Below are 27780 nucleotides of genomic sequence, written 5' to 3'. Positions count from 1 at the left end.
GTACACCACACCAAATTGAGTTTCATATGTAACTACACGTTGCACAGAAATAAAAACAAAAACGTATAGAATCAATTTTAAAAGGGACAAATAGGTCTGTAATCTGTACATCGTTTTATGCAAGATCAATGATACACGGTATCTGCAATAGCTGGTAAATATGACAATTGGTTTTTCCATTAATCAAACAAGAATGTGCAATGTAGCTTGAGAGCAATATCTATCATCACTTTTTTACATATTACATCCTCATCTCTAGCTGCTTCTTCACATAGAAATCTGATCCGAGCTATTAAAATATATATATATATATATATAAAAAAAAAAGGAACCCAGAATAAATTATAATAAGATTCCGGAATATGGCAAAATTGGGGACATTATACTACTGTACAACACTACAAAGAATAATATACGTGGGGCATTCTCAAATACTCGCCCCAAGATTGACCAACCTTTAAGACAAGCCATCAATTTACAACAAATACAACAGGTGCTGTCAGCTCCAGGATGAAGGCCCCCCGATGGCTCTTGAAGCTGCTGGCTGGAACAGCTGTATATAACATAACAGAGGTTTTCTGCTACCATCAAGTCAAATTTGGGACATTCCGATGACAGAGGTTTTCTGCTACCATCAAGTCAAATTTGGGGCATTCCGATGACTATCAGCAAACTCACGGAGTAGACGCTTTAAAACTCTTCCCCCTTTCCCTTGCATATGCCCATAATTATTTTTCCCCCCATCACAGCTCTTGCTCTCAAGACAGTCCGAGGCAGCACCAGCAAGAGCCTTTAACCAAACTGGCACTACAGATTCTGCTTCCCCCTGGTTTAGATATTCAACAGGAAGAGTGTGCACCTGTATAACTAAAGCAGTCAAATAATCTGACACAGACGAGGAGAAACAAAGAATATCCACATTATCTTTCGAACAAGAGACTGGTGACAAAAGCAAGGCAGGGAGAGTGACAAAAGCAAAGCAGGGAGCCAGTTATAAGTAAATTCATAAAATGTTTCTTTTGGTAGAGGATATCAAGTTGAAACATCTTCAACTGCAGCACCAAATATACCATAATTAAAGCTCCAGATTTAAAATATTCATGATAGATGGAACACAAATTTAGTGATAGATTTCATTAGAAAAGTTGAGTACATATATAACTGCGGATATACTTGTGTGTGTGTGTGTTGCCTATGGCACTTTCATGTGGCTTATTACAAACTCTAATTACAAAGAGAATGTCCTTCAGTAAACACAAACACGAAATGTTCGTAGAGCTATTTACTTGATCGCAGACATTTTTGGAACACCTCTAACAGAGAGACAAATAGTCAATTTTGAAAGAATTTATTGTAAACTTCCTTCAGATATGATGTTATCTGATTCAGAGAGGAAGAACTTGCAGCAGTATCTCAATTTCAATTCAATCATGGGTTTGATTCACACTCCATGTTCTGAGAAATATTAACCATCCGAAAAGAGGAAAAAACGGAGTCTTTGTCTAAAGAAATGCCTTGAGAAAGAGCAGATGTATAGAACCTTTCGATGAGATAGTGCTTTTTCAACTCTCTCAAAATGGAATCTATTCCAAACATATATGCCATGTTTCCTTATTTCAACAGTGTACAAATATCTAAATTTGACATTTTTAGATACTTTCTTAGACCTATTGCCAATACTAAGCAGCATCCAAAAATTTGTATCCATTTTTCATGATATTATGCATGGATAAGCCTCCTTAGAGGGACCCGTAAGCCTTGCCACTTGGCTACATAACATAACCAGAAAACAACCGATTTCTGCTTGGGTTCCAAATCAACTAACCTGAACCAGACCTATATAGCAGGAACAAACTCAAAACATCCATCCTGATAATAAATCATACAGTGAATTGTAATTTTCCATCCTAAACTAAGGGTAAATTCACAATGTCACCTAAACTTTAAAATTGAGCAATCACCCCCAAATTTTCACTCTAAATGCAAATAGCCCCACTATTGCAAATTATGATGTTAAATTTAAAGTTCTTACCTTGTGGTTGTCATAGATAATACAGGCTTTTGTTTCATCTTAAAACACTTTTAATTTGCTAGTCATGTGATAATTATTTTAAAAACTTCAATTTTTATACTAATTTTAAATGATAAGGGACTAATTTTCATTTATGGTGTAACTTCGAATGTTGATTTTAGAGATCAAGAGGACAATGCAAATCACATGGTGAAATTAAATTGCCATAAATAACCCCAAAATTTTAGGGTTAGCTGAAAATTGCATTTAAATTAATTTTGTTGTTGTTGAAAATGTTGTGTTTCTAAGACTTATATAAAAACTGACACTTTAAAATATGTGAGTCCAACTCACACTTTAAGAGATGAAATCTTGGGTTCAACTCATGATATACTTGTAGTATTGAGATCAACTCACATTTTAGATTGACATGTCAAGAGTGAATTTGATTGTGAGTTGGACTCATGATTTCAACCTAAAAACATAAGTGAACTCACCATTTCAAGTAAACTCGTTAGTTAAACCCACAATTTCAAATCTTGAAACCATGAGTTCAACTCATGTTTTTTAAAGAGCCACATTTTTTCAGATAAATTTCAGAAACACAATATTTACAATATGTTTTTTTTATTTATTAAAATACAAATTTTCAGCCGAATGACTCCTAAATCATAAGACTGTTAAAGATTAATATACACAATATGAAAAGTAGTTTTGGGTTAGTAGGTTCAGTGGCCTTAATTCCAAAGTGAAACTGACCCAATGGTCTTGGCTGGATTTGAGTACTCAAAGCCGGCCCGTACAAATCCACTCACATTCACACATGGATGTATATAAATGGGCACAGAAGTGTGCATGTGCCTCCCCCCCAACCCACACCCACACACACATACAAAGAGAGAGAGAGAGAGAGAGAGAGAGAGAGAGACCGCTGAGTGTAGCCACCCATGCAAAGATTCCCAACAAAGATTAGCCTTCCAGGTTGTTCTCTCACTTAAACTGCAAATTGCTGCTAATTGTTGCAAGATTGTCGCACATTTATGAACCTATAAGAAAGAACAGAAAATGACTTCTTAGCTGTATTCCATATGGATGTATATTCATGATACACCAATTATCAGTAAGGCAAATGGGTGTCCCCTGAAAGTGAATATGCACTATTCTCTTTTGTATAGGAATTGGGGGGAATATATTGCTAATTAGAAATTAAATCAGCCAAATTGTTTTCTTAATACACCTAGGGGAAGGACAACATTGTTATTGAGTAGAATGTTACACACAGGCATTCCAGTGAACCACAAACTGAAGTATCCATTACAACACCGACTCATGTGATTAATATCCCTGTGAAACACTGGGGAGTGGTCTATACATCCATTTGTTTCAACAGAAAACAATTTTTGAAAAGTGAATCGTTTTCTGGAAAGCTGACTTTGTTTTCCTATGTTTGGTTGACGACCTTAAAAATGAGTCAAAAAACATTTTATGTTGTTTGGCTCCCACCAAAAATCATTAATATTTCTTGCAATTCCGAATAATTATATGAACAAAAACATTACTTTCTTCCTAAACCATTAGCCTTCAGGTTTGAGGTAACCAGGGGAAAACTAACGATTTAAAACCCACACCATACACAAGGGTCCAGGCACACACGAGCTAGCAAGTGAAAATCAAACCAAAGATAATTACTCATATGACAAGAAAAGTCAAACCATGTGTTCAGAAGGGGGAAAAGTCAATAGAAAAACAAAAAGGTATAGAAAGTGCAATATGCGGGTGACTAACAAACTTTCAGAACTATTATTAAAAAAAAAGAAAAAAAAGTCAGAACTTCAATATTGCCACTTAAACAAACTCGGATTAATTTTTTACTAGGAAAAAGACTATAGAGCATAGTTATCAGAGCTGTTCCAGACAGCAATCTGATCAAGAGATAAGTAACTGGGTTTACAGTTTTACACATTCTTATTGGCACAGCGAACAGGTGTATAAATATTGTCTCTGTTACAAGCTTGAAGCCTTTCTGGAATAATAGTAATGGCAATACACTTGGATCCCTGAACTATAAGTTCAAGTCCTACTGCCCCCACATTTATTTTTCAAGTAATATAAACTAGTACCAGATTCCAAATAGTCCAATTGCCACCATTCAACTGTGGATTGTTTAGTTCATATGAATTAATCCAGGTTTCAGTCTCTAAATGGTCATATTGAGGATGCAAACAAAATAGAGGGTTGAGGCAGAGTTTCTCCTGTTTCACAGTTGGGTCTGGTCTAGGTTCGATAATACTGGACTTGAGCCCAAATATAATTAAAAAAATAAATCCCAAGAAAATATAATATTTTGCTTATAGATAATGAAAAAATGAAACTTCAATCTTCACCTGAGCACTTAATCACTTTCTGTCTGCTTTTACTGCATTAATTGAACTCCATACTATAATACAAAACCTTTCATAAATGCAATACAATAGACACATGGATAAATACTACTTTTTACTCTATGCATGTCTATGTAATGCAATTAAGAGTTGTATTTACCCGAGACATTGCTGAAACACCAAGTAAAGCATACACCACATTTGATACAAGGCCCTCGCCACTACGAGATATGACCTGAATTGCTATGGCACTGAATGATCCTTCGGAAATGCAAGTTAGGCACTCCAACAAAGAGGCCAGGCCCGCATCCAAGAAACCTAGAAAGCTCAATAAAATTAGAGTTGAAACACCTCATCTTAACAAAAGTTTAAATCAACTCAAAAAACCAAAGAGATAAACATTCAACAAAGGCACATACCCATTCAATATAGTTATTGACCATACTGTAGAAAACTTTTTTTTTTTTTCTCTTTTTTGACAGGCAAAAGAACAAATAATAGAAACACACTTTTTAGTGACTACATATTATTAAGAACACTTAGGGAAAATAACAGAAAGCATCTGTGAACTACACTTTGTTTGTAAGTTTAGTGGACTGCTTTAAGTTTTAAACAAATAAGTAATAAAAAGTAGCTGTTGTCTATCAACTTTATTCTCTGCTTTAAACTGCTGGGATATCAGACATATACAAAGAAACGCCACAGAAAGCAGCTACAGACAAAGAAGTAAGTATTACAGCCACAAAAGTAGAAAACCTGTTTGTAACATAGAAGATAGGGAAGATCAACAATCTATTCAATGGCTGACATGATAAGCATGTTGAGGGTAACACTTACCAACCAGCAAGTCTAGCACCCAACTGTAAATATATTTGGAAGTTTCCAGAGGAACTCTATAGACTGAACCGAAAGGTATTTTGTCCAAGGCCTTGGTCTAGGTCTTAATTTACAGAAAATTGAATAAGATATCCACTCATTTTCAAAATGTGGATCCATCAGTTTCAACACTAAGGATGTGGATCACATATAACTTGGTGTTAACATGAGCCAGTACTTTAAGTGAGAAAGTGGAGCAAAATCCAATAGTACATAGATATAGTTCGAGTAAAGAAAATTGACTTATTATGCCTCAACTAAATATAACTTTAAAAACACAAAAATGTTAATGCGCATTTTTGTTTGCTGGAAAGAAAGCTGAGCTACAATGCAATATATGTCTTTTCTGGCTTTCTCAGGTATTATAATAGCAGGGGGAAAGTAAACAAGATTTAAAAAATAATAATAATAATAATAATATTAAAGAAAGAAAGAAAACCATCCAATATGCTTACAAGACAAATATGACATTGCAGCTAGTGCTGCGCCACGATGCATAGCTGTGCAACATATAGCTGCCTTTTGGAAGGAAACTTCAAGAAGTGAACCAGATGCAGCCAGTACTTCCTGTAATACATCAAATAAGTGAAAATCTCAATGAAATAATTATTTATACAATCCTTTCAATTTCTAGAACTATATGAAAGGAAATTTTTTCTTTTGGAAAAAGTAAATCAATAAAATAAAGATTTACAAAACCTTAGGAGAGCCCCGAACGAATGTGGATGCAAAGTTTGTGTAGGCCTCCACTAGATCAGGTTCTTGGTCACATATATACGAAGAATTAAGAGCCACTACCGATACTGCATATGTAAATCTTTCAAAAGTGGTGACAAACAGAGGTCCGTAGTCCTCCCTGTGACCAAATTCTTCAATGACAACAGAAGCTGAAAATGATGCGTCCCAAAGAGAAAGGAAGGGAAAGTAAGTAGTCTAGTTGTTCATTGCATTCAACAAAGAAGCAGCTAACATGACCAAATAATTTTAACTATTTCTGCAAACCATGCACCTCCTATCTCAGAAAATGTCTACATTGAATTATTGAGAAGGCATGATATACTTAGAGTTACTTCTTGTTATATTTTACATTGGCAAAAGGGTATTCTTATAATCATTCAATAAAGCCCAAATATAAATATTTGCAAAGGTGGGACTGGTTAACACAGCCCCAAACCTTTTCTCAAATATCTCTCTCCATTTTTCTTCTCTCATTTAACCCCAATATCTCATATTTACAACTCAACTTGGTATCAAAGTGTACCAATCAAACCCCAAATGTCGTCAAAGCAATCTGGAGATAGTTATAAGCTATCAAAGGAAGCGTGTCAACACCACCACAGACCTAGGTCTGGCAACCACATGGTTTGGTTCACCTCTCTCTCGATGATTATTGTTTCTATCTTACAATGATTTTTCATTTTACTAGCCTTATATATATATATATATATATGTGATTTTGAAGATTGTTTGCTGATTTATAAAGTTTTTTTTTGGGTGGATTTTAGAAGTTCAGTCTTCACCAATTCACATTACAGAGCGTTTTTTGTTTGCTGAGTTGAATTTGTTTTAAAACTTAAGGAGTTCAGCCCATGCACTTATCAAAAAATTGGAGTATAGCTCATACAGGGATTGAAGTTCTGGAGTGGTTGGTTGCAAGCTTGACTCTTGGTGTTCATCTGTTGGTTAATTGATGAAGCTAGTATTGTTTTCTTCTCTTTTATGGGTTTGGATCCAGTCCACTTAATTGATTATTAGCTGGCCAAATTTCAATAGAGTTCTACCTTGACTTAGTTGTATTTGATATGACTGAAGAAAATTATATACTCATGGCTAAGTGAAAACATCACTGCTGAAGGATGATGATATGCTTAAATCTATTTCTTCAAAAAAAGTTAAATGCATTTAATATGACTAAAGAAAATCTATGGTCATGGCTAAATGAAAACATCACTACTGAAGGAGATGATATGCTTAAATCTATTCCTCTGAAGAAGTTAAATGGTATATATTATCTGGGTTGGGCACATGTCGTGAAAATATTTCTCTGAGACAACCAAACGTTGAAATATTTGATAGATAAACCCTCAAAAGAAAGACTGAATTGGATGAGTGAGGATTCAATTGGAAAAATTAGAACAAAATATAAGGGATATATAAGATTGTCATGTAGTATTATAGCTAGAGAAGGATTTATACTAAGACATAAGGAAAAGACTCATAAATGTAGTGAGAGATAATAATGAAATGCAAAAGTTCAATAAAAAATGGCAGCAATTAACATCATCCTTTCCAGGGACATCAAGCATATAATGATTATAATATGCCTATATGTCATTTATCATGTACAATGTAATGCATTTAGACACCGTAATGTTCAATTATTACGAAAGACAATCCTTTAATAAAAACTGAAGATACTATAACACTAAATTTCACTGCTTTCAAATCACCATAGACCAAAATACCCTACCTGTTCTAATGTAGCATTCATGACTTTGGAATGACAAAAAGTTAGTTGATAGGCAATCTAGTACTTTGGGCAGTACTGCCACGAAATGCTGTCCTGCAGATAAAACCAATTCAGGGTTCTATACATATTTTGTGATGAGAATTGAGAAGATACCATGACCAGTAAGAAAGTCACAATTACTGTCTTTAATCATACCTGAAGACTGAACTGCTTGTGAAAGGGCCCGGCAAGCTGCCGCAGCTAAATTACCATTCTCCAAGTGTCCAGACATAAAAAGCTTCTCCAGCATGGGCCAAAATACTGTGAGAAGTGCTAGTATGGGATCATCTGCAGAAGGACCTGTAGGCAAAGATGTTCCAAGATGACTGAATACAGTTCCCATCCTGAAATGAAACAAATAGTCACAAGAGCTGGAGAAGAAGATATTGTATAATTTTGATGCGGAGATAATAATTGTTTAAACAAGGAAAATAGCATATCAAGCATTCACATTAGCTCGGGCAAAAATTTCTGTTTATTTTAGCATAAGAACCTACTTTTTTCTATTTTTCATACTCACTTTTCAAAATACTCCACATTAGATTATCTATTTCACACCACATTTATTAAAATATCAAATTTTCTTGATTTTTTTAATTGTTTCTCTTTCTTCATCCTCAGGATACATAAGGAAATAATAAAAAAAATAAATGCAAAATGAATAGTTAGGGTTGGCTATGGATCCTCAACAGGTTAGTTAGGGTTGTCCACATATGTAAATTTGATTCCATTCTAATCTATCTATAGTCATACTCTCTGTCACTCTTTTAATTGCCATGTCTCTTTTTATTACTTTTACTAAGCATTTGTCCACTCGAAAAGAGTCTAGAGAAGAGCTGCTTCAAGTCATGAATTGATCTCTCATCTCCTTCAAAAGTACAAGCATTCGTTTCTCTCCAAATACTCCACGAGGCACTGAAGGATCATGGTCTAAATTTTTGAAGATCTGTACCTGTTGAATTTGTGTGACCAGCTAGCTAGAAGATCCACAACCCACTCGGCACCACCCACTGCAACGTGCAACCCGAATAATGAAAACCAAGTTCCACAACTCTCTAGCTATAGGGCAGTGCATAAGTAAATGATTAGTAGTCTCCCCATCTTTCTTACACATGCACCACCAATCAATCACAACAACTTGACCCCTCCTCAAGTTATCAGTAATTAAGGACCTTCCCAAAGCAGTAGTCCAAAGGAAGAAACTAACCTTTGTTCAAACTTTCAGCTTCCAAGAGAGTTGGGCAGTAGAAAGTAAAATCCTATAATAGGTTCTGACAGAAAAATTCTGCTCTGGGGATGGATTCCGACAAAGCCAATCCCTTTCATTACATCTCATCAGACCAGAATAGATCAGATCTAAGAAAGATGCAACTGATTCCAACTCCCAATCTTGCGCAGGTCGACCATCAAGCCACCCCTTCATTTCTATTTCTATTTCTATTTTTACAAAATTTACATTCCATGTACTCTATTTTAGTCCTACTTAATTGAAATCCTTTAGATGCTAGAGCTCTCACCAAATTTTTAACTTGGCATTAACTTCATTTCTAGCTTCATCCACTAAAACTATATCATCTAAAAAAAGCATACTAGGTCCTAATCTACCAATAGAACAAACTTTAGAAAACCTAATGAAACCCTCCCAAGACCTTTCCACTGAACTTTGAACAAGAAAGTGCCAGGAATAAGGCCTAATCAAGAGGACTTGCTTTGATACTATAATACGTTACAACTTATTGGAAAACTCTAAACTGATAGGAATGGAAGCAATTTAAATCCTTCCACCAAAGACAAATCAAGCTAGCATAGGTGTTAAATTGCATGCTTCCCTGCAAGCTATCCAACTAATTAATCTCAATAACATTACCTGTACAGCCCTCTCGCTGCAGAGGTCAAAATTTGTGTATAGGTAGCTGGGTTCTGTCTCAGAGAATGCTTGTTATCTTCTTCAACCTGAAAGAACATTAATCTCTTAGATCTTAATTGCACTTCAAATTGATTGGTTATTATTTGATTAATAATACTCATAGCACAAACCCATAAAATGAAAACAGGCATCTTAAATAACAACACACAAGAAAAAGCTTACAAGTTTTCCAATTGCTTCGTAGCTAGAAGAAAGCAATCTAGCCAACAAGTTGCCCTTTAGTTCTTGGTTGGGAACAGAACCAAGGATCAGACTTATTGCACTGACAATTTCTTCCTCATATTCTAAAGGTAAATTCCTCTTCTCCAAACCCTAGAAAACAAAACACTACTTATAAGGCAAAGAACACAGATGAATATGTATTCCTATTAAATATTTGAAGAGAAGATTTAATAATAATCAGGAAGCTGGAATACAAAAAAGTCAAACAATAAGGCACCACTTTTCGCGAAAAAATCAAGTAGGATTCCAATGTCAGCAGCAATTGGCATAAATGACAAAATTAATTACACAGAAATCACTGAAAGATATAACAATTGAGTGAAGCATCCATGCAATACCCAATATAGCTTTGGAAAGTAGCTCACCTCTCCTATCCACATCAAAATTTCCAAGTTTGCAGGTTCATAAATTACTGCAGAAGCATCTTCACAAATTTTACGCAACGCTGAGGCGCAAGCATTTGAGGACAGAGGTTCTGAGATCCCCGTAGCAAGAAATAATCTGAAAATAGCAAATCAGTACCAAATAGGAAATGGTTTGTGGCAGATCTAGCGATGCTAGATGATAAATACAGCATAATTTGTTCTTATCTAAAAAAAAAAAACTTGTCAGAGCTCAAAGCAACATCAAGAATAAATTCATTGATATAATAAATTGGCAGATACTCAACTCTACTAAGTCCACATTCCAACTATATGGGCTATAAAAATCCTTATTTGCAATTGGGAAAAAGCCATGACACCCCACAAACTAAGATAGTGGCCATTACACCCACTAAACTTTTAATTTGGCGAATTTACTCCTTAAACTTCACATATGTGCCAAATAGATACTTCCCTCACTTTGCCGTTAAAATTTAACATTCAACTCATGTGAAAGGAAAAAAACACCAAAGGATCTGATTGAGAGGGAGAGAGAGGGAGAGCCAGGGTCCAATTTTTTGAGAAAGAGAAACCGACCAAAGAGAGAAAGAGGAACAAGGTTTTGGAGTCAGCAGCCACTGGTTGAATCCACCACTGCCATTTATGGACTCAATTTTTTCGTTTTCTGCACAAAACTTCCTTGTGTGGATTCATTGTCCCTCTGCAGACCTACTTTTATTTGTTTGTTATTTGTGTTCTCACATCTTCTCAACAATGAATATGGTAGAATTGTTAAAGAAGATAGAGGAGAGGGGTGTTTGCGTTGGGGTTATCGGAGTTGGTGGGGTGGTGATTTATGGTGGTGGCCATCTAGGCTTTTGGTTGATGGGTATGGTGGTATTTTGTGGTGATGTAAAATTTTGGGTCAGTGACTAGCTTGCAAATCAGCAACTGCAAAGTCTGCACTTGCCCAGTCAAATGGATCTACTCTCATTCCCTTCAGATTTATGTCCACCGTACAACACCAATTGAGGAGATGAAGTTTTGGCTATGGAGGTTTCCTTCTTTTAGTTTTGTCAAATAAATGTCCAAAATAATTGTCTCATTAAAATGTGTCTAGAATAACATTAACAATGTAATTTGGAATGTTCTTGGTCAATTTACTCTAGAAATCTGGATTGGTGTCTTTGGGGTTTATTTTCCTGCCCTTCTTTGGTTAGTTTCACATCTTTAGAAATACTAACAGTTTGGTGGAGAGTTGTCAGAGTTGTTAGGGGTGTGGGTTATAATCCTCTCTCTGGTCAGTTTATCTCTCAACTGAACCCAGCTCTATCTCTCTTCGCCCCTTTCTTTCTTTTTCTTTCACGTGATGTGAGTTGTCCGTTAAGTATTTAATAGCAAGGTGATGAAATATCCATTTGGCAGATGTGTGAAGTTCAATGAAGTTCAAGGACTAAATTGGCCAAATTAAAAGTTTAGGGGGTGTAATAACCACTACATTAAAGTTCAAGGGGTGTGAAGGCATTTTTCCCTTTGCAATTCAGCTGTAAAACATCTTGTCAGATGATGCCCAAAAATGTATAATATAAAGTAAAATGGATAGAAAGTATTTGAACAATATAGGTGGATCTCAATCCTAACACCAACTGATAAATAAAAGAAGAGTACTTACAGTAAGGACCTAGCATTTGATTGAAAAGCAGATATCAACTTGGAATAGGAACCAACAACATCAGCTAGAGATCTGTATACCTAGAACAGAATTAAGTATCTTAGACAATAGAAGAATGAACATGATCAAAATGGATTCTCATAGATTCAAGGCCTACTACTATTTCTTTATATTAAAATAAATTTAGCAACTGATAAGCACAGTAGAAAAAGTGAAAAAGGGGGGGGGGGGGGTGTGCAGTATCTGACATACAAAGCACACGTAGCCCTTAAGCTTGTCAGAAGGCCAAATGGACAACATTGTCACCAGCTGCATAATCACAGAGAAATCGAAGGATTGACCCTCCTGTAGGACTACTTCTGCAACCTGAAATGTGAAATTTATACATTAGTACTAAGGTAAGGAGTATCTAAAAACCAACCGCAATACATGTGAATCACAAAGTCCATATTCAATGAAGCTCAAATCTATCAAAAGATCAGACTCGCTGAAACTCTTACAAGGGTTCTGGAATAGTACAAGCCAGGTGACCCATGTAAGTGGCCAGCAGAGACATACAGATTGAACTGAAATAGCAACCCTCAAACATTCCAAGTTGAGAGAAGGAGAAGATAATAAAATAAAAAGCTGGTTGCAAGCATGAAACCAAAACAGTTTCTGAGGCCTAAATACAACTATACCTAGTAAAACATGTCACCGTAAAGTCTAGTACATGCATACAAAAAGTTATTAATAAAAAGACATAGAGGTTGCATGTATCAATTGGTTTGTAAAATTGATTTTTGCAGTGACTATGATATAGCAAACATATTTTGGATTTCAATATATCGATACTGACGGTAACTTGCAAGTATCATGGTTGTGCCCAGCAAGTTATTCTTAAGAATATTTATTCTTGCATACAAGTTTTTTGGAAGTGTTGAAGGATAACAATTCCTGCATTTGATACTTGCTTCAATTTTGGAATCACCTTTGGTAGCACTTAGTACAGTGAAGCCTTGCACTCCACCCATCATTAAATTTTTCTGGGATAAAAAAGCATATCGTGCGGGATCAGCATTGTAAATGATACAGCCTTATCTTGATCCTCAGAAAGCACAATTGAATCAAAATTTTCCACTTCATCAAGCCTTGTCAAATTGACATTTTCAGTGACTATGATATACCAATTAACATATTAGTATTTTGGATTTCATTATATCAGCGATACTGACAGTAACTCACAAGTATTACGGTTGAGCCCAGAGAGGTATTCTTACAAATATTTAAGTATAAGATGACATAGAAGAAATATTTTGGAGAATGTAATTAATCGTGCCTTCCCAAATGGGAGATATAATCACAAGCTAGTATAATGACATGGAGGCAAAACATGTATTAGTTCAATTTTCAAAACCCAAAATGGGTTACCGAAACATATTAAAGATGGGAACAACATAAATGATATATCCATGCAAGAAGAGTTTAGAAGAAAATTGACCCTAAATTAGGTAAATCACCTAAATACATATTAAACATCACGCAAATGCAACAACTGGCATCACCCAAAAGGAAAATTCAAAGTTTGGAGTAGCAAGTTGTCCTCACCACATTAAGAGCAAATAATTTGCTCTCCACTTCTGTCCAAGGTATTGGTACATTTGCTGAGGTCCAACCACCAATGAAAAGCTACAATGCCATTTAAAAAGTTAAAATACAAATTATGAACATCATAATTTTATAATAAAGAACTTCAACCCTAAATTCTAAGCATTAAAGAAAAGAAAAAGCATGAATTAATTTAGGGACACTATTGGTCAGGTGGTTTTATATATATATATATATATATATAATATTTATAAAAAGAAGAAGGACCAAAGTCGTCAATACCATACCAAAGGTTATTTCAGTTTGGGTAGAGGAATAAAATATTTCGATATTGGTTAATATCGTTGTATCATTGCGGGGTTATATATATAGGGTCGGGATCAAGTAGAGGTGTTCACCAAACTGCACAAACCGCACCAAAACTGCCAGCAAAATGGCATAACTGTACCTCACCGCAAGTAACAGTGCACCGCACCGTATGACGCAGTGCAGTTTGCGGTTTTATAATAAGAAAACCGCACAAACTGCACCGCATCTTCTCTATATATTAATATATTTATTTTTTTAATATTAAATATATTATTAATAGTTTAATAACCCTAGTTTTCAAGGGAAAAAAAAAAAAAAAAACTTAATAACCCTAGCAAGTGTTGATTAGGAAAGCCAGCCCAAAATAAAGAAAAACTAGCTCAATAGTTTAAAACTTGGCTCAAAACAAAGGGAAAAATCAGTTTTGGGCTGGGGAGGAAAAGCCCAAAATTTGAAAAATATACTGGCTTCAAACTGCATCTTATGCAGCGCATCGCATCTGTGACCGCAAAAATGAGGTGCAGTACGCTTATGATTTTGGCTAAACTCTAAACCGCACTGCACATGCGACCACAAAAAATGAGGTGCGGTGCAGTTATGGTTTTGGCTAAACCACACCACAAAGTGCAGTGCTAAAATTGGCCCAAAACCGCACCGCGAACACCCCTAGATCAAGTGACGCCATTTGATAACTTTTTATTGAATTTAAATTTTGAAAATCTCACGTTGGATAAAATGTTATCCATGTTCTTAATGCGTATGCCAAATTTTGAGCCAAACAAATGTTATTTCTCCTATGTAAGTTATCTAATGCGATAAAATTCTCCAAAGCAGCTGTCCACATAAAGAAAGCTACCTTAACAGTGATTTTAACCTTTCAAATGCTTTTTCAAGGAAAATATTGGGCATTAGGTGGTTTTACATTTCCCACACTCTGAGCTAGTTACTATCACAAATGTTGATTTCAAGCAGCTGTCCACGTAAAGAAGCTACCTTAACAAGGACTTTAACCTTCCAAATGCTTTTCCGAGGAAAAGATTGCACATCAGGTGGTTTTATATTTCGGTCACTCTGAGCTAGTTACTATCACAAATGTTGATTTCAAGCTCTCATTTGTAAAGAAAGCTACCTTAACAGGGATTTTATCCTTCCAAATGCTTTTCCATAGAAAACATTGTGCATCAGGTGGTTTTATATTTCAAACACTCTGAGCTAGTTACTATCACAAATGCTGATCTCAAGCAGCTGTCCCCATAAAGAAAGCTACCCCATCAACTTTGATGAGGCACCTAGGCATCACTTTCTCAGAAAGCACTCAACCAACAACTCCTCCAGCCTATAGGCTTATTAATCATGATGTCTCATATCAAGCACTATATCATTGACTACATCTATGGTACAATAACAAATAAGTTATACAATACAAAGGAACATAGCACCAGTTCAGATATACACATGGTAAACCATACTATAAAAGAAGCACCTTTTGTATAAATGTAGCCGAACTTAAAAGCTGACAAATATCCACCAAAAGCTCAACAAGATTCATCCGGAAATGGATGAGGCCATCAGGCAGGTCAGGATTTCCTCTCTCATCATTGAATATAGATTCATCCACCTGTCATAGACAAGTTCTTCATATCATTTATTTTAGGAAAATTTTCCAAGAATTAAAAAAATCTTACCAACTTAAGTAACATAACAAAGATACAAAAATTACGATATAAAAAGAGAGACCACAAATTTTGGCAAAATGCTTTTTTGTGAACATGAGAGATTGAAAAATCATGTCTTCAAATTAAAGAACGTTCAGCTAAGGCAACATTTTTATTTTCGCAACAACTTATACAAAAGAAGTTCAAATTCACTGTTGTGTATGGTGCCCGTCTTGCTAACTGCCTCCCAAAAACCCCACTCCAAAACCCCCACTTGTTTATTTGAAAACCAATTCATACTGCAACATAGCATACGCAGGAGGAAATCAACCAGTATTCAAAAGCTTGCAATAATAAACCAAGAAAACAGAAGAATTAGGCCTCCTTAGCATCACCTATAGTACTTAAGAGTATCAACTGTTCATTACCATCAGTCTCAAAAGATTGAGCTGTCCCACCCCCCTCCCCTCCCCTCCCAAAAAATAAAAACCCTAACCCTAACACTCCCTGCATGCTAGCCCACTCAACAACACAAAATTAAATGCATGTCTTGCACATGCGGAATGAAAATAGAATTAAACATCAAACAAAAACTAATGCTCTGTTTGTTTTGACAATAATGTTTTCTAGAAAATGAGTCATTTTCCAGAAAGTGTTTTCTATAAAACTATCTCATTTTCCTATGTTTGGTAGTTACCTTAAATGAATTGAAAAAAAATCTCCTAACTTCTCTTATTTAGCTTGTTGTGAGATAGAGTTGTTTTCCAAAAACAATTACGTTCTTTTTGTTTTAGCAATGATGTTTTCTAAAAAATGAGTCATTTTTTATAAAACTATCTCATTTTCTTATATTTGGTAACAACCTTAAATGAGTTAAAAAACAATCTCATAACTTACCTTATATAGCTTGTTGTGAGATAGAGTTGTTTTCCAAAAAAAATTAGTGGAAAACAATCTCTTAAAATAAGCCATACTTTTTATATTGACTAAAGATAGTTTTCCTTTGATTCATTTATTCTAATGCTACCAAACACTGGAAAATATGGAAAACTATTTTTACACAATGTTTCCCATCGAAACAAACAAAGCATTAGTGGAAAATAATATCTAAAAATAAGCCATACTTTTTATATTGACCAAAAATAGTTTTCCTTTAATCATTTTTTCTAATGCAACCAAACATTGGAAAACATGGAAAACTATTTTTACACAATGTTTTCCCTCAAAACAAACAGAGCATAAAAGAATAGAATGGAAGTCAACAAGACTCAAATTATGGGCCTCACATACAATAGGCTTTGATGCTATGTTGGTTACCATCAAGAAGTGAGACAACAATGAATTAGCTCATACAAACTAACTCTAGAATCATTTAGAGTACCTTTTTTTTTTTGGTAAATAGATTAAAATAAAGACTGGTTTTGGACTGTTCCCAATAAGTTGACAAAAATTCAGTGGAAGTGTAATTTAGGAGTACGTTAACCTCTACATACACTTTTGATGTTAATTTCAAGTAAGACGTCATCAATTCAAGCTACTACCTATTTGCTTTTAAAAATAATTACCAAATTCCACTCATGTATTCAACTCTTCAGTGGTCAAGAAAATATAAAACTAAAATTAATAATTGCAAAATCTTACACTAGGCAGAAAAAAACATAACAAAACAAAATGAGATTTTTTATATATATAATAAATACTGATTTTTATCAAACTCAAAAAAAGAGTCACCCAAGTATACAAGATGTATACAACTGGGGACCAATACAATCAAACACGCAAAGTACTAAGATTCATCAAATCAGAAACCGAACATAGAGAATATCTTCCTACAACTGACATCCAACCCTACAAACTTTTTAAGAATTTTTTTTTTTATGATCTGGTAAGGTCCTCTCAGAGTAATCAAAGGCCTGGTTATTCCTTTCCCTCTAAAGACACTGCATCAAACAATGTGGGACAGCCATCCAAATAACACCATTGCGATGTTGCCCAATCTCCTTTGCCAACAAGCTAGAAGATCAATAAGAGTCTCCGGCATCAACCAATAAACTACAAACAAACTGAACACCATAGACCAGAAATCAGTAGCAATATGACAATGGGGTAAAAGATGGTCTACTGTTTTACCATTACTTTTGCACATATAACACCAATCCAAAATCCAAACTTTCCTTTTCTGTGAATTATCAATTGTTAAAATTTTCCCCAAGGCTGCAGTTCAAAAACAAAGAAAGTAGCTCTAGAAGGGATCTTTGGCTTTCATATGCTTTTCCAAGCGAAAGAATGATCATCAGCACAAGTCAAAACCCGGTAGTATACACTAACCTCAAAACCTCTTCTCTTAGCTGGCTTCCAACACATCTTATCCTCTCCACTGACCCTCACAACTACATAAATAATATTCATAAGCTTTGCCATACTAGCCTCCTTATCTTGGCTGATAAACTAATACATAACAACTAATCTACTTCTGTTTAGCATGTAATAAACGCATTCAAAGAAATCAATTTCTTCCAAATGTTTTAATTTGAATGCTACAAAACTAACCACTAATCTTTAAAAGAAACCACACATGTAGCATCTGCTCAACAGACAATCTAAACATAAAATGTTATTTAAAAAGTTCAAAATTTTAAACTTTTATATAAAAAAGCACAGCAGTGATATGTAATGAAGATGCCCCTAAAACTCTTTACTTGACATCATAATCTAATGAACAAACCAACAAAATCAAATACCAAAAAAGACATACAGCAATTAAACCTTAAAAAAATCTTTAATCCATGATCACAATATAACAAGAGAAATAGACAAAGAATAAACCTGTGCACGTGATAAAAGTGCATCAAGCAACGCTGAGAATAAAGAAGAAAACATTTCTTCCACATGTTTCCTACTTTTTGTACCATCTTCATCAAGGCCAAGAATATAGCTTGCGAGACTGGACCTGGGGAAAGATAAATTATGCTCACAGTTATGATGCTCTAAATTAGCAGCAAACATCATAGAATCATCAAAATCAAATGCACGAATAAGAAAAACTTTCATATTTTCATAAAACTCCATTAGAAAAAAAAAAAAAAAAAAAAATTCATAGGGAAAAGAATACATGTGGCCTAAAATAACATTAATAAAAAAGGACAAAACTTAAGTACAGTACCTTAGATGCTGTTCCTTAGGTTTCCTTCTTAAGATTCAGCCATGTGGCTACCTAACTTAAAAATACACTTCTATTTCATGAGAAAAAATCCACATGGTAGAATCTTAAAAAGGAAACCTAAGGAACAGCACCTAAGTACTATACCTAAGTTTTGTTCAATAGAAAAAGCATCATGACATGTCAAGTAAGGAGTTGATAGAGAGTATGATTTTGGATAGGATAGATCGGCAGAAAAGGATAACTATTATTGGAGGTTTCACCCTCCATATAGCTTTCCAAGGAAAAATCTAAAATGTTTTTCACTCTCTACAAGCTTTTAGTAACAGTTTTTGGGGGGGGAGGGGGGGGCAATTGGCTTATTTCAAATAGTTCAAGGTGGACATTGGTTGATTTTATAGATTAGGGAGGAATTACAAATGAACTAATAATTAATGGGGGGGAAAAGTATAATTAACGCAAGAAAAATTCTAGGATTACGATAAAACCAACTATGCTTTATGGTACCAAATGAATGACTGTTAAAAAAATTAGTCCTAAAAAGAAACATGCTCATAAAATGAGAATAACTAGAATGAGAAATTAAGATGGATGAGTGGGATTACTAAGGAAGACAAACTAAGGGATGAAATTATTTAGATAGGGGTGGCTCCTATTTATAAAAAGACGAGAAATAGTTGCTTAAGAAGGTTTGGTTAGGTACAACAAAGACCATTTTCTTTTTCTTTTTCTTTTTATTCAAGAAAGATTACTTCATGAAAAAATGACACAAAGCAACCAGAAAAGTATTTAAAAAACTGAAAAACACTCAAAACTATGTACAATATAAATGAGAATTTATAAACATCAGAAAGCAATCACTGGAACTGAGTCCCCAAGCATGATACCAATCAAATAAAGTGCCTACAAATGAGGCAAGGAGATGACCCCCGAGCTCTCCACATCCTCAAACATGCGATTGTTCCACTCCCTCCAAATACATCACATCAAACACAAAGGTGTCAAATTCTAAATGTCAGGATGAGTGTTTCCCTAACCAATTCTTCCATCCTATCAAAAGATCGAGCGCTCTCTTAGGAAGAACCCAAGTGATCCCAAATGATCTAAAAACAAAGCTCCACAACTAAGAGCGCCCACCCCCCCTCCCCCCCCCCCCCCCCAAAAATGATTAAAAGATGGTCCACTGATTCCTAACTATACTAGCACATGCAACACCTGTCCACAATAAAATAACCTCTCCTCCTCAAATTATCACTAGTGAGTATCTTTCCCCACACCACTGTCCAAACAAAAAAGGAAACCCTTTAAGGGGCCTTGACTCCCCAAATACCTTTCCAAGGAAACCCTCAACACGCTATTAAAAGACCAAATATCAAATTCCCCATTCTTCCTCAACTTTCACCTCACACGAGGACATGCAATACGAGTTAAGACTCCAAGAGATGATGAAAAGCCGCCACCGATCCCATTTCCCAATCATTACCACAATGGAACCTCACATCCCAAATCCTCTCTCAATCATTACCACAATGGAACCTCAAAATACCAAATCCTCTCTTGCCCTGCTACCTCACCAATAAAGACTCCACTGAAGCCACCTGATCAGAAGTATTCTCATATAAGACCAAAAAAGCCTCTCCAAGAGGCTAGTCGCCACACTGCACTTAATTCCCTATTCCAACCTATCCTAATGCACCTCCAAAGACCACAACCATGAGGACACCTATTCAACTTAGAAATCCATCCTCCAAAGACCAATTATTATTTTGCAATATAAATAATGTATTTTATCACAAAACTACCTCATGCATGTAAAAAGCACAAGTTAGCCTAAAAAATATATCAAAGATTACATGAAAACAAAAACAAATAACCAAATTCTATGATAGTACTACTATCACTCGGTTCCATTACATTGGACCAATCTCTAAGTTGTCTAATAAAGGTCTTCAACTAAAATTTCGAAGATTCAAATCGTTAAAGGTGTGACTATTCCATTCCCTCCACAACATCCACATCAAACACATGAAAGCTAAATTCCACAACCATGATGGGAGTTTACCAAGCCAGTTCCACCAACCAACCAGTAAGTCCATCATTGTTTTTGACATCACCCACTCCACCTAAAAGAGCCAATCACACAACTCTACATCACATAAACAACACCAATCTACATATGAATCCTTGTTTTTGGAGGTTATCATCGGTTAGGACTCAGGATCTTCCATAGAGCCACAGTACGCACAAAGAAACCCACCCTCTTGGGGGCTTGGCACACCAAATACCTCTCCAGGGGAAACTAATCACCCTAGGGGCATGAAACATACCATAATAAGACCTTACATCAAACACCCACTCCCAAGCAATCTCCATCACATCTTATCCAGGTCCTCACTAGTTGGCCTACTAGAATACAACAGTACAAGCAAAAATTCAACAGTTAAAAGATTGAACAAACTGAACATTCCAATGCTTCTCACCCCCACTAGTGCCACCCACCCAATAAGCAAATACCAACACATCCTAATATGCTGCCAACGAATATAAGGCAGGGTATTGCTCCTTTAAAGGGTGCTCCCCAAACCACCTGTCATGCCAAAAATGCACTTTGTCTCCTATTCCAACTTCAAACTGCACATCATTGACAAAGCCATCCCACTTGCTCAAACACCCTTCCATACACCTATGTGTATATGTGCTATGCACCCACTTTGTTGCCCCATACTTAAACATTATTACCCTTCTCCACAAAGGAGTCCCCTTTACCCAAAACGCCACAACCACTTCCCTAATAGAGCTCTATCAAAGGCCCCCATTTGGTCCACCCCATCCCTCAGACATGACTGGAGAACACACAGTATTCCAATCCACAAGGTGAAACTTAGGCTCATACCTCACCAATTCCATAGAAAGTTTGTTTGTAACTTCTCTAATCTTTTCGCGACATAGGGTGGAATGGTAAAAATAATGATAAATAGTACATAGGAAGGCTCAATAGTGTGCTTTTAATGTGTCATTCCTCCCCCTTTAGATAAATATAACTTCTTCCATCTTGATAATTGCCACTCCATCTTCTCTAAAATGGGGTTCCACAACGCGCGCCTTAAAAGATGAACCCAAAGGCATTGCCAAGCAAATCATAGGGAAGCTCCATACCTTATAGTAAAAAGAGGCAAAGGTATGCCTAAAATAACACAGATAGAAGCAGCAAAGAAAGATATGTTAATTTGGGAAGCAATAGAATGGTAGAAAAGGATACATGTGATTCTCCCAATTGGTCAACGACGGTCCATAACTGACCCCAATTTACAAGGGATTAAAGCTTTAGGTGATTGGATTAAAATGCGACAAGATCCTTCTTTCCTACTAATTTGAAGCTCGACTTCTTATAGAAAGATACACCGAAAAAACAATAATTAAATCAATTATAGCAGTACCAGAATTGCAAAGTTGAGTCTGCAATCTCCCAGTCCTCACTTGGAAATGCCACACATCTGCCAAGGTATTGAACATGTCAGAGATATCACAAATAAAAATTTTCATAGAGAATGGCTTATATGTGGCTATATGATCTAAACAAACACTGCATTTCAAGGTGAAACACAATCGTCAACCTATGACAAAGGTTTATCTCAAACATGCTTATGTATGTTTCCTATATCACAGATCTTTGGTGTCTAAACTTGAACACCACACCCTTCCCCCACCCACCCCCCCAACCCAAAAAAAGAGTCCTTAATGTTTACTTTTTCCCATGTTCATCCTCAGTACTGCTTTTTTTTTTTTTTTTTTTTTTTTTTTTTTATGCTTAATATTTGAACTTATTCACAAGCCTCAAGCATAAAGCTGTCAGCACATCTAAAGTCATCCAAAGAGAACATAGTGAGAATATGTTTCAAAATGATATGTTGAACAATATCTCATTAAGTAAACCTTTCTATTCCTTGCTTGGAAAAACATTAAGTGGGAAAAATTATTATGTTGAGAATTATAACACTGAGATATCACCTCAAGAGTGCATCCGCCAAAGAAAGTGCTTCAGCACTTGCTTCTACAATCAGAGATGGTGCCTGGGGTACATTATAAAATTCAAATGTATTAATGACAAAGAAAAAGATAGATGTTTGTATAAATAAGCATCAAACCTTGTTACATCATTACCACTAACAACATACTATCCCAAAAAAAAAAGCATCATTTTCACTAATGACATGAACAAGTCTTAGACAAGTTGAATGCAAAAAATCCTTCAAAAATAATTTGGAATAGCACAATAACAAAGTACAGAATCACATAATCAAAACGTACAGCCTGCCCAATTTCCGACAAAAGGCACGCAAGACCACCAATAACTTTCTCATCTCCCTTAGTAAGAGCTGGTAGAAGAAGCACTTCTTTAAGGAAATGTACTCTGCATAATAAAAACTGGGGTAGCCCCTACAAAAGAAATCATAACTCAAATTAGACAAGATACTCAAATTAAGTGGAGCACAAACTTTTTTTATAATGAATAATAAAATAGGTCATTTCATGCTCACGATGATAATCACTCCATAACCTAAAAGAATTACAAAAAATGATGCATAAAATAGAAGTGATTCTGAGAAATCTATAAGAGTGTTACTTTTTGCAAGACCCCAAGCACGGGACCAATCAAACAGAGTTTCACTCAGTCAAGCTTCAAAAGTATAGTTATTTCTCTGCTTCCACAATAGCCACATCAAACATAACGGTAAAATGTTACAAATCTCTTAAGGGTTCCCAAACAAAAGGTCAGCCACCCTCCTTGGTAACACCCAACTGGATCCTAGAAGGTCTAAAAACCAGGCTCAATAAATCATAGACTACATCGCAATGAATCAAAATATGACCTACCATCTCCCCACTACACTAGCACATACAACACCATACAACTAAGGTAAATCCTTGCTTGATAAGATTATCACAAGTAATAATCTTCCTCCATGATATTGTCCAAACAAAGAATGAGATCCTCAGAAGAGCCTTAACACACCAAACACTCTTCCAGGGAAAGAATTATGTACCCCTCAGATAGCTTCACAACAAGAGCGAATAGTAAAGATGCCACTCCCTTTCAATTTCCATACATCCTCTCACAACCCTCCCTACTAGGGATATTGGAGTATAAAAGATCTAGGAAAGAGTTGACAAAATCCAACTCCCAATCATGAAAACCTCTGTGAATCACACATTCTAGATCCAACCTTCCCCACCTATTGGGCCATCTATGACTAAATGAACCGAGGAATTTTGATCAAGCGAGCAAGCATACAAGTCTAGCTACAACTCTTTTAAAGAATGACCTCCACAGCAAACATCATGTCAAAAACCTTAATTGAGTGTCGTCCCCCACCTCAAAAGACACAAATTGCTGCAAAGTGCCCTAGCTCCCACTAATACTCCACCATAGGCTATACGTATGAGGTACTCTAACCGAACCCGAAGTCCAACCACCCCATTCCTCCACATATTTTGTAACAATTGGGTCTCTATAATTGTGTGACCTCAATCCCAAATCACATAACCACTTTCCCATTAGCGCTTGATTAAAGCTCCCTAACCTCTGAATCCTCAAACCACCTATAGCAATAGTAGAACACACAGTGTCCCTTGCCACCAAAGAGAACTTTAAACTCCACATCCAAAGCGCCCCACAAAAAATTTTGCTTTAACCTCTCCAACCTATTAGCCACATTTGTAGGAATAGTAAATGAGAGGTAGTAACTTGGTAAACTCGAAAGTGTACTTAAAAGCGTTATTTCCCAAAATTTTATCTCAATTTTTTGTTAGGTTAAAAGCATGTAGCTTGATTTATGCCTGCAAATAATATAGATGTGGAATCTGAATAAGCTTAAGTTCAGAAGTATTTCTTGACAAGTAACATAAGTAATGTAGTGGTAGTACAATAAATAATAATATGATGTCATTTTTTGCACCATGGCATCAGAGCACCATTTTAGCATCATGAGCTATGAAGGTAGCTTAGGCTTTAATACACATGCTAGACGCATTGATGGAGGATGAACCTTTAACCGATTTAGAAATTCAGATATTATATTCTTCCACTATTTCAAACCTTTCTGTGCGACCAATGCAAACACTGATGCCGGATTAAAGGCCAGGTAGTGTTGATTTTGCTTGGCCTAATAAGATTTTGGGCCTGGCTTGAGTTTGACAGTTAATGGACTGGTAGAGTCAAGCGTAGTGTAATGTTTGATTCTAATGTTCATTTGTCAATTATTTCCTTTTGATGTGACTCGGATCAAGCACATTGAATATCTATGATTAAACAGGCACACCTGAAGCTCTATAGGGCCGGGCCTAGGCCATGCCGGCTTGGACCAGCAATTTTTACTCAAACATATGGTGCTGGCAAGTACTGGCCCGGCCTCAAGCTGGCATGGCTCAGCTCATTAGCACCCCTAGTTATATACACATAAATTGAAAGTGCAAACATTATCAATGGGAAAGGTACGAGCATACCTCATGTCGACTAACAAGTTCAATGAGAACTTCAATGGCCAGATCAAATGAAGATAAAACCTGTAAAACCAATAAGTGCAGATATTAATTAATAAGACAGCCATAAGTATCATTACTCTGGTTCAAGAGTCATCGTAATTAAGAAGAATTACCTGCAAAGAACCAAAAACAAAATTAAGAAGTGGATGTGCGGGCAATGAGCCCTGAGGAATCTCTGAGAAACACCCAGCTCGAACCTAAGTGCAAAAACGTTAAATATGTTAAGAAAACCATAATAAATGGCATTTGCATTAATGCAACAACTCAATTCAAACTAAAGTAGCACAAAGCAGCAATTGGTATCAGAAAACAATAATAGAGAGCAACCTAGATTAGTCTAGGGTTAACCTCGGGTTCTCTAGTATATAAAACAAAGTCATATAGCGAAAATGTAGGCGTCAAGGGATTTCCAAATTGTGTTTTCGCTTTTCTATTTTCTTTCTTCACAATTTGATTGCAGTAACAACAAAAATTCACAATTCAATCAAAAACAAAAATGCCATACCCAACTCAGTAAGCAACGCAGAATTTTCCTGCTCCTTTCGTGACCGTGCAATTGCGCAGTAGCAGCATCAAAGCTTTTCTCCGATTGTTGCAGTAGAAACTCGAGAACTACCGGCGTATGCGAGAGAAGCTGCAGGAAAAAAAAAAAAAAAAAAATTCGAAACGATCAAACTCCGCAAAAGCAAAGCATTGAGATTCTAAAAAGCAAACAAAAGTGGAAAAACCCTAACTAACCTCTCGGCAATACTGAGTTCTGAGAGCAGAAGTCAATTTCGAATCAGTGTTGTGAGTGTCGAAAACTTCTTCAGGCAAAACAGTAAGCATTTCCAACACAGCAATATTACCATCCTCCTGACTCTGCAGATTCTGCAGACTGTAGAAGAGCTGCTCGATCGGCTTCCCGTTTTCGACGCCGCGGAGAATTAGGGCAGAGAGAGCGAGGCAGATTTGCGTCAAGAGCTGAGGAGGACCGGAGGAGCTGAACCGCTTGGCTGCGAGGAGAAGAGCGTTGAGGAGGGCGTCCTTGGCTCCCAATTGCAAGAAACAGCCTTCGTTTTGAATCTTCCGTTTGAGAATTTGGGCGGCGAAGAACTCGAGTTCGGAATCGGCGGCGGAGGCGGAGGAGGAGGAGGAGGAGGAGGAGGAGGAAGGGGAGTGTGGAGGAGGAGGAGGAGAGGAAGTGAGGATTGAAGTGGCGACTTCCCAAGCGGCGTCGGTTTGTTGGAAATGGACGAGCCATTGGTTGGCGGCCACGCGGTTGCAGGACTGGGTGTCGTGGTTCAGCACGTGTACGGCCTCTGCCACCTTCATTTGCAACTCCATTTTCTCTCTCTCTCTCTCACAATCTCACACACTCACACAGTCTCTCTCTCTGTCACTGTATTTATTATTAGTAGTAATAGTAGTGGTAGTAGAATTTTATGGATCATCGATCTTTGAATCTTCAATCATCTCATCCAATCTGTGCTCTCATCATCCGAAACCTCTCCGTGTGGCAATCCGGTTGTTATCAACGGGAAGATAGAGAGAGAGAGAGAGAGAGAATAACGCGTAAAACTCAAGCGTTTAACCAAACCCTCCCTTAATATTATTATTATTATATTCTAAATTTCTAAAATTTAAAATAAATTAAAAACAAAAAAGGACATTATATAAGTTTATAATAACCAACAACTCAATTATGATTGAAAAACAAACTATTAATTGTTTGGATGCAATTTTTTATTCTTTATTTATTTATTTGATAGTTACAAAAAAAAAAAAAAATTACAATATGAACAGATTCAAAACCCTGTATATTTTTGTTAAAAATGATAAAAAGTGGTTTTTAGTTTAGCTACCAAATTTTTACCTTAATTATTTGTTTATTGGGTGAAAATTGATTAAAATGTAGTTGTGTTATGTCTAAAAAACCACTTTTCACTCAAAGATTTGGTTGTTCTTGTTTCCTCTTCAACTAGTTTTAGTTGCAACTACATCAAACAACATCACCAACAGCATTACAAGAACTCAAAAATGGCTTTAGGTAATCTACCACAACCTCTAAATCCTCCTATTTTGTTGCATATGTTCTACCTCAACATCTTTTTTTTTTTGTTACATCGGATTATTTGCATTATAAAAACAATAGGTTTTTGATGGAAAATGTTTTCACCAAAATAAAGAAACTTATAATATTATTTTACATTTAAAAAATAAATTATTATAACCAACAAATCAAATCAATTATTAATTGATTCTCAAAAAAAAAAAAAAAATCAATTATCAATTGAAAACAAACTTTAAATTGAATTTTTTGATGCCCAGTTTTTCTAAAAGCCCAATTGAAAGCAAAACCCAAACTCTTTCTGGACCCATTATCTTTTTTTGGAGGAGTATAATTTGAAGGGTAAAGAATGAGTCTAGTTGGGCTTATTCATGAAACTAGATTTGTGGTTTACAAAGTGAGTTGGGAACACTTGTAGAAGTTGAGGGTCCATGAGCAAGCCCATGTGTTCGCCACAAGCACACCCAAAAACACTGATCTGGTTTGCTGTATTTGGCTATTTGCTACAAAATCCAG

General features: G+C 35.9%; 1 protein-coding gene across 1 annotated transcript; it reads right to left on the bottom strand.

Annotated features, from left to right (window-relative positions):
- Positions 1 to 155: 155 nt before the first annotated feature.
- LOC126714309 (transportin MOS14) lies at positions 156 to 26769 on the bottom strand. The gene is made up of 22 exons (XM_050414401.1): positions 25953 to 26769; positions 25720 to 25848; positions 25328 to 25411; positions 25176 to 25235; positions 22980 to 23108; positions 22680 to 22741; positions 22109 to 22165; positions 18338 to 18461; positions 15340 to 15474; positions 13548 to 13628; positions 12213 to 12326; positions 11961 to 12040; positions 10292 to 10427; positions 9867 to 10016; positions 9645 to 9730; positions 7934 to 8121; positions 7739 to 7831; positions 5968 to 6155; positions 5724 to 5835; positions 4553 to 4710; positions 2941 to 3057; positions 156 to 859 (listed from the first exon to the last, which is right to left on the bottom strand). Exons 1-22 carry the CDS (start codon positions 26538 to 26540, stop codon positions 635 to 637), a joined length of 3096 nt encoding a protein of 1031 aa, XP_050270358.1. The 5' UTR covers positions 26541 to 26769; the 3' UTR covers positions 156 to 634.
- Positions 26770 to 27780: the final 1011 nt, after the last annotated feature.

Source organism: Quercus robur, chromosome 2 (assembly GCF_932294415.1).
Source record: "Quercus robur chromosome 2, dhQueRobu3.1, whole genome shotgun sequence".
Lineage (NCBI taxonomy): Eukaryota > Viridiplantae > Streptophyta > Magnoliopsida > Fagales > Fagaceae > Quercus > Quercus robur.
This window is presented reverse-complemented; position numbering and strand designations above follow the sequence as displayed.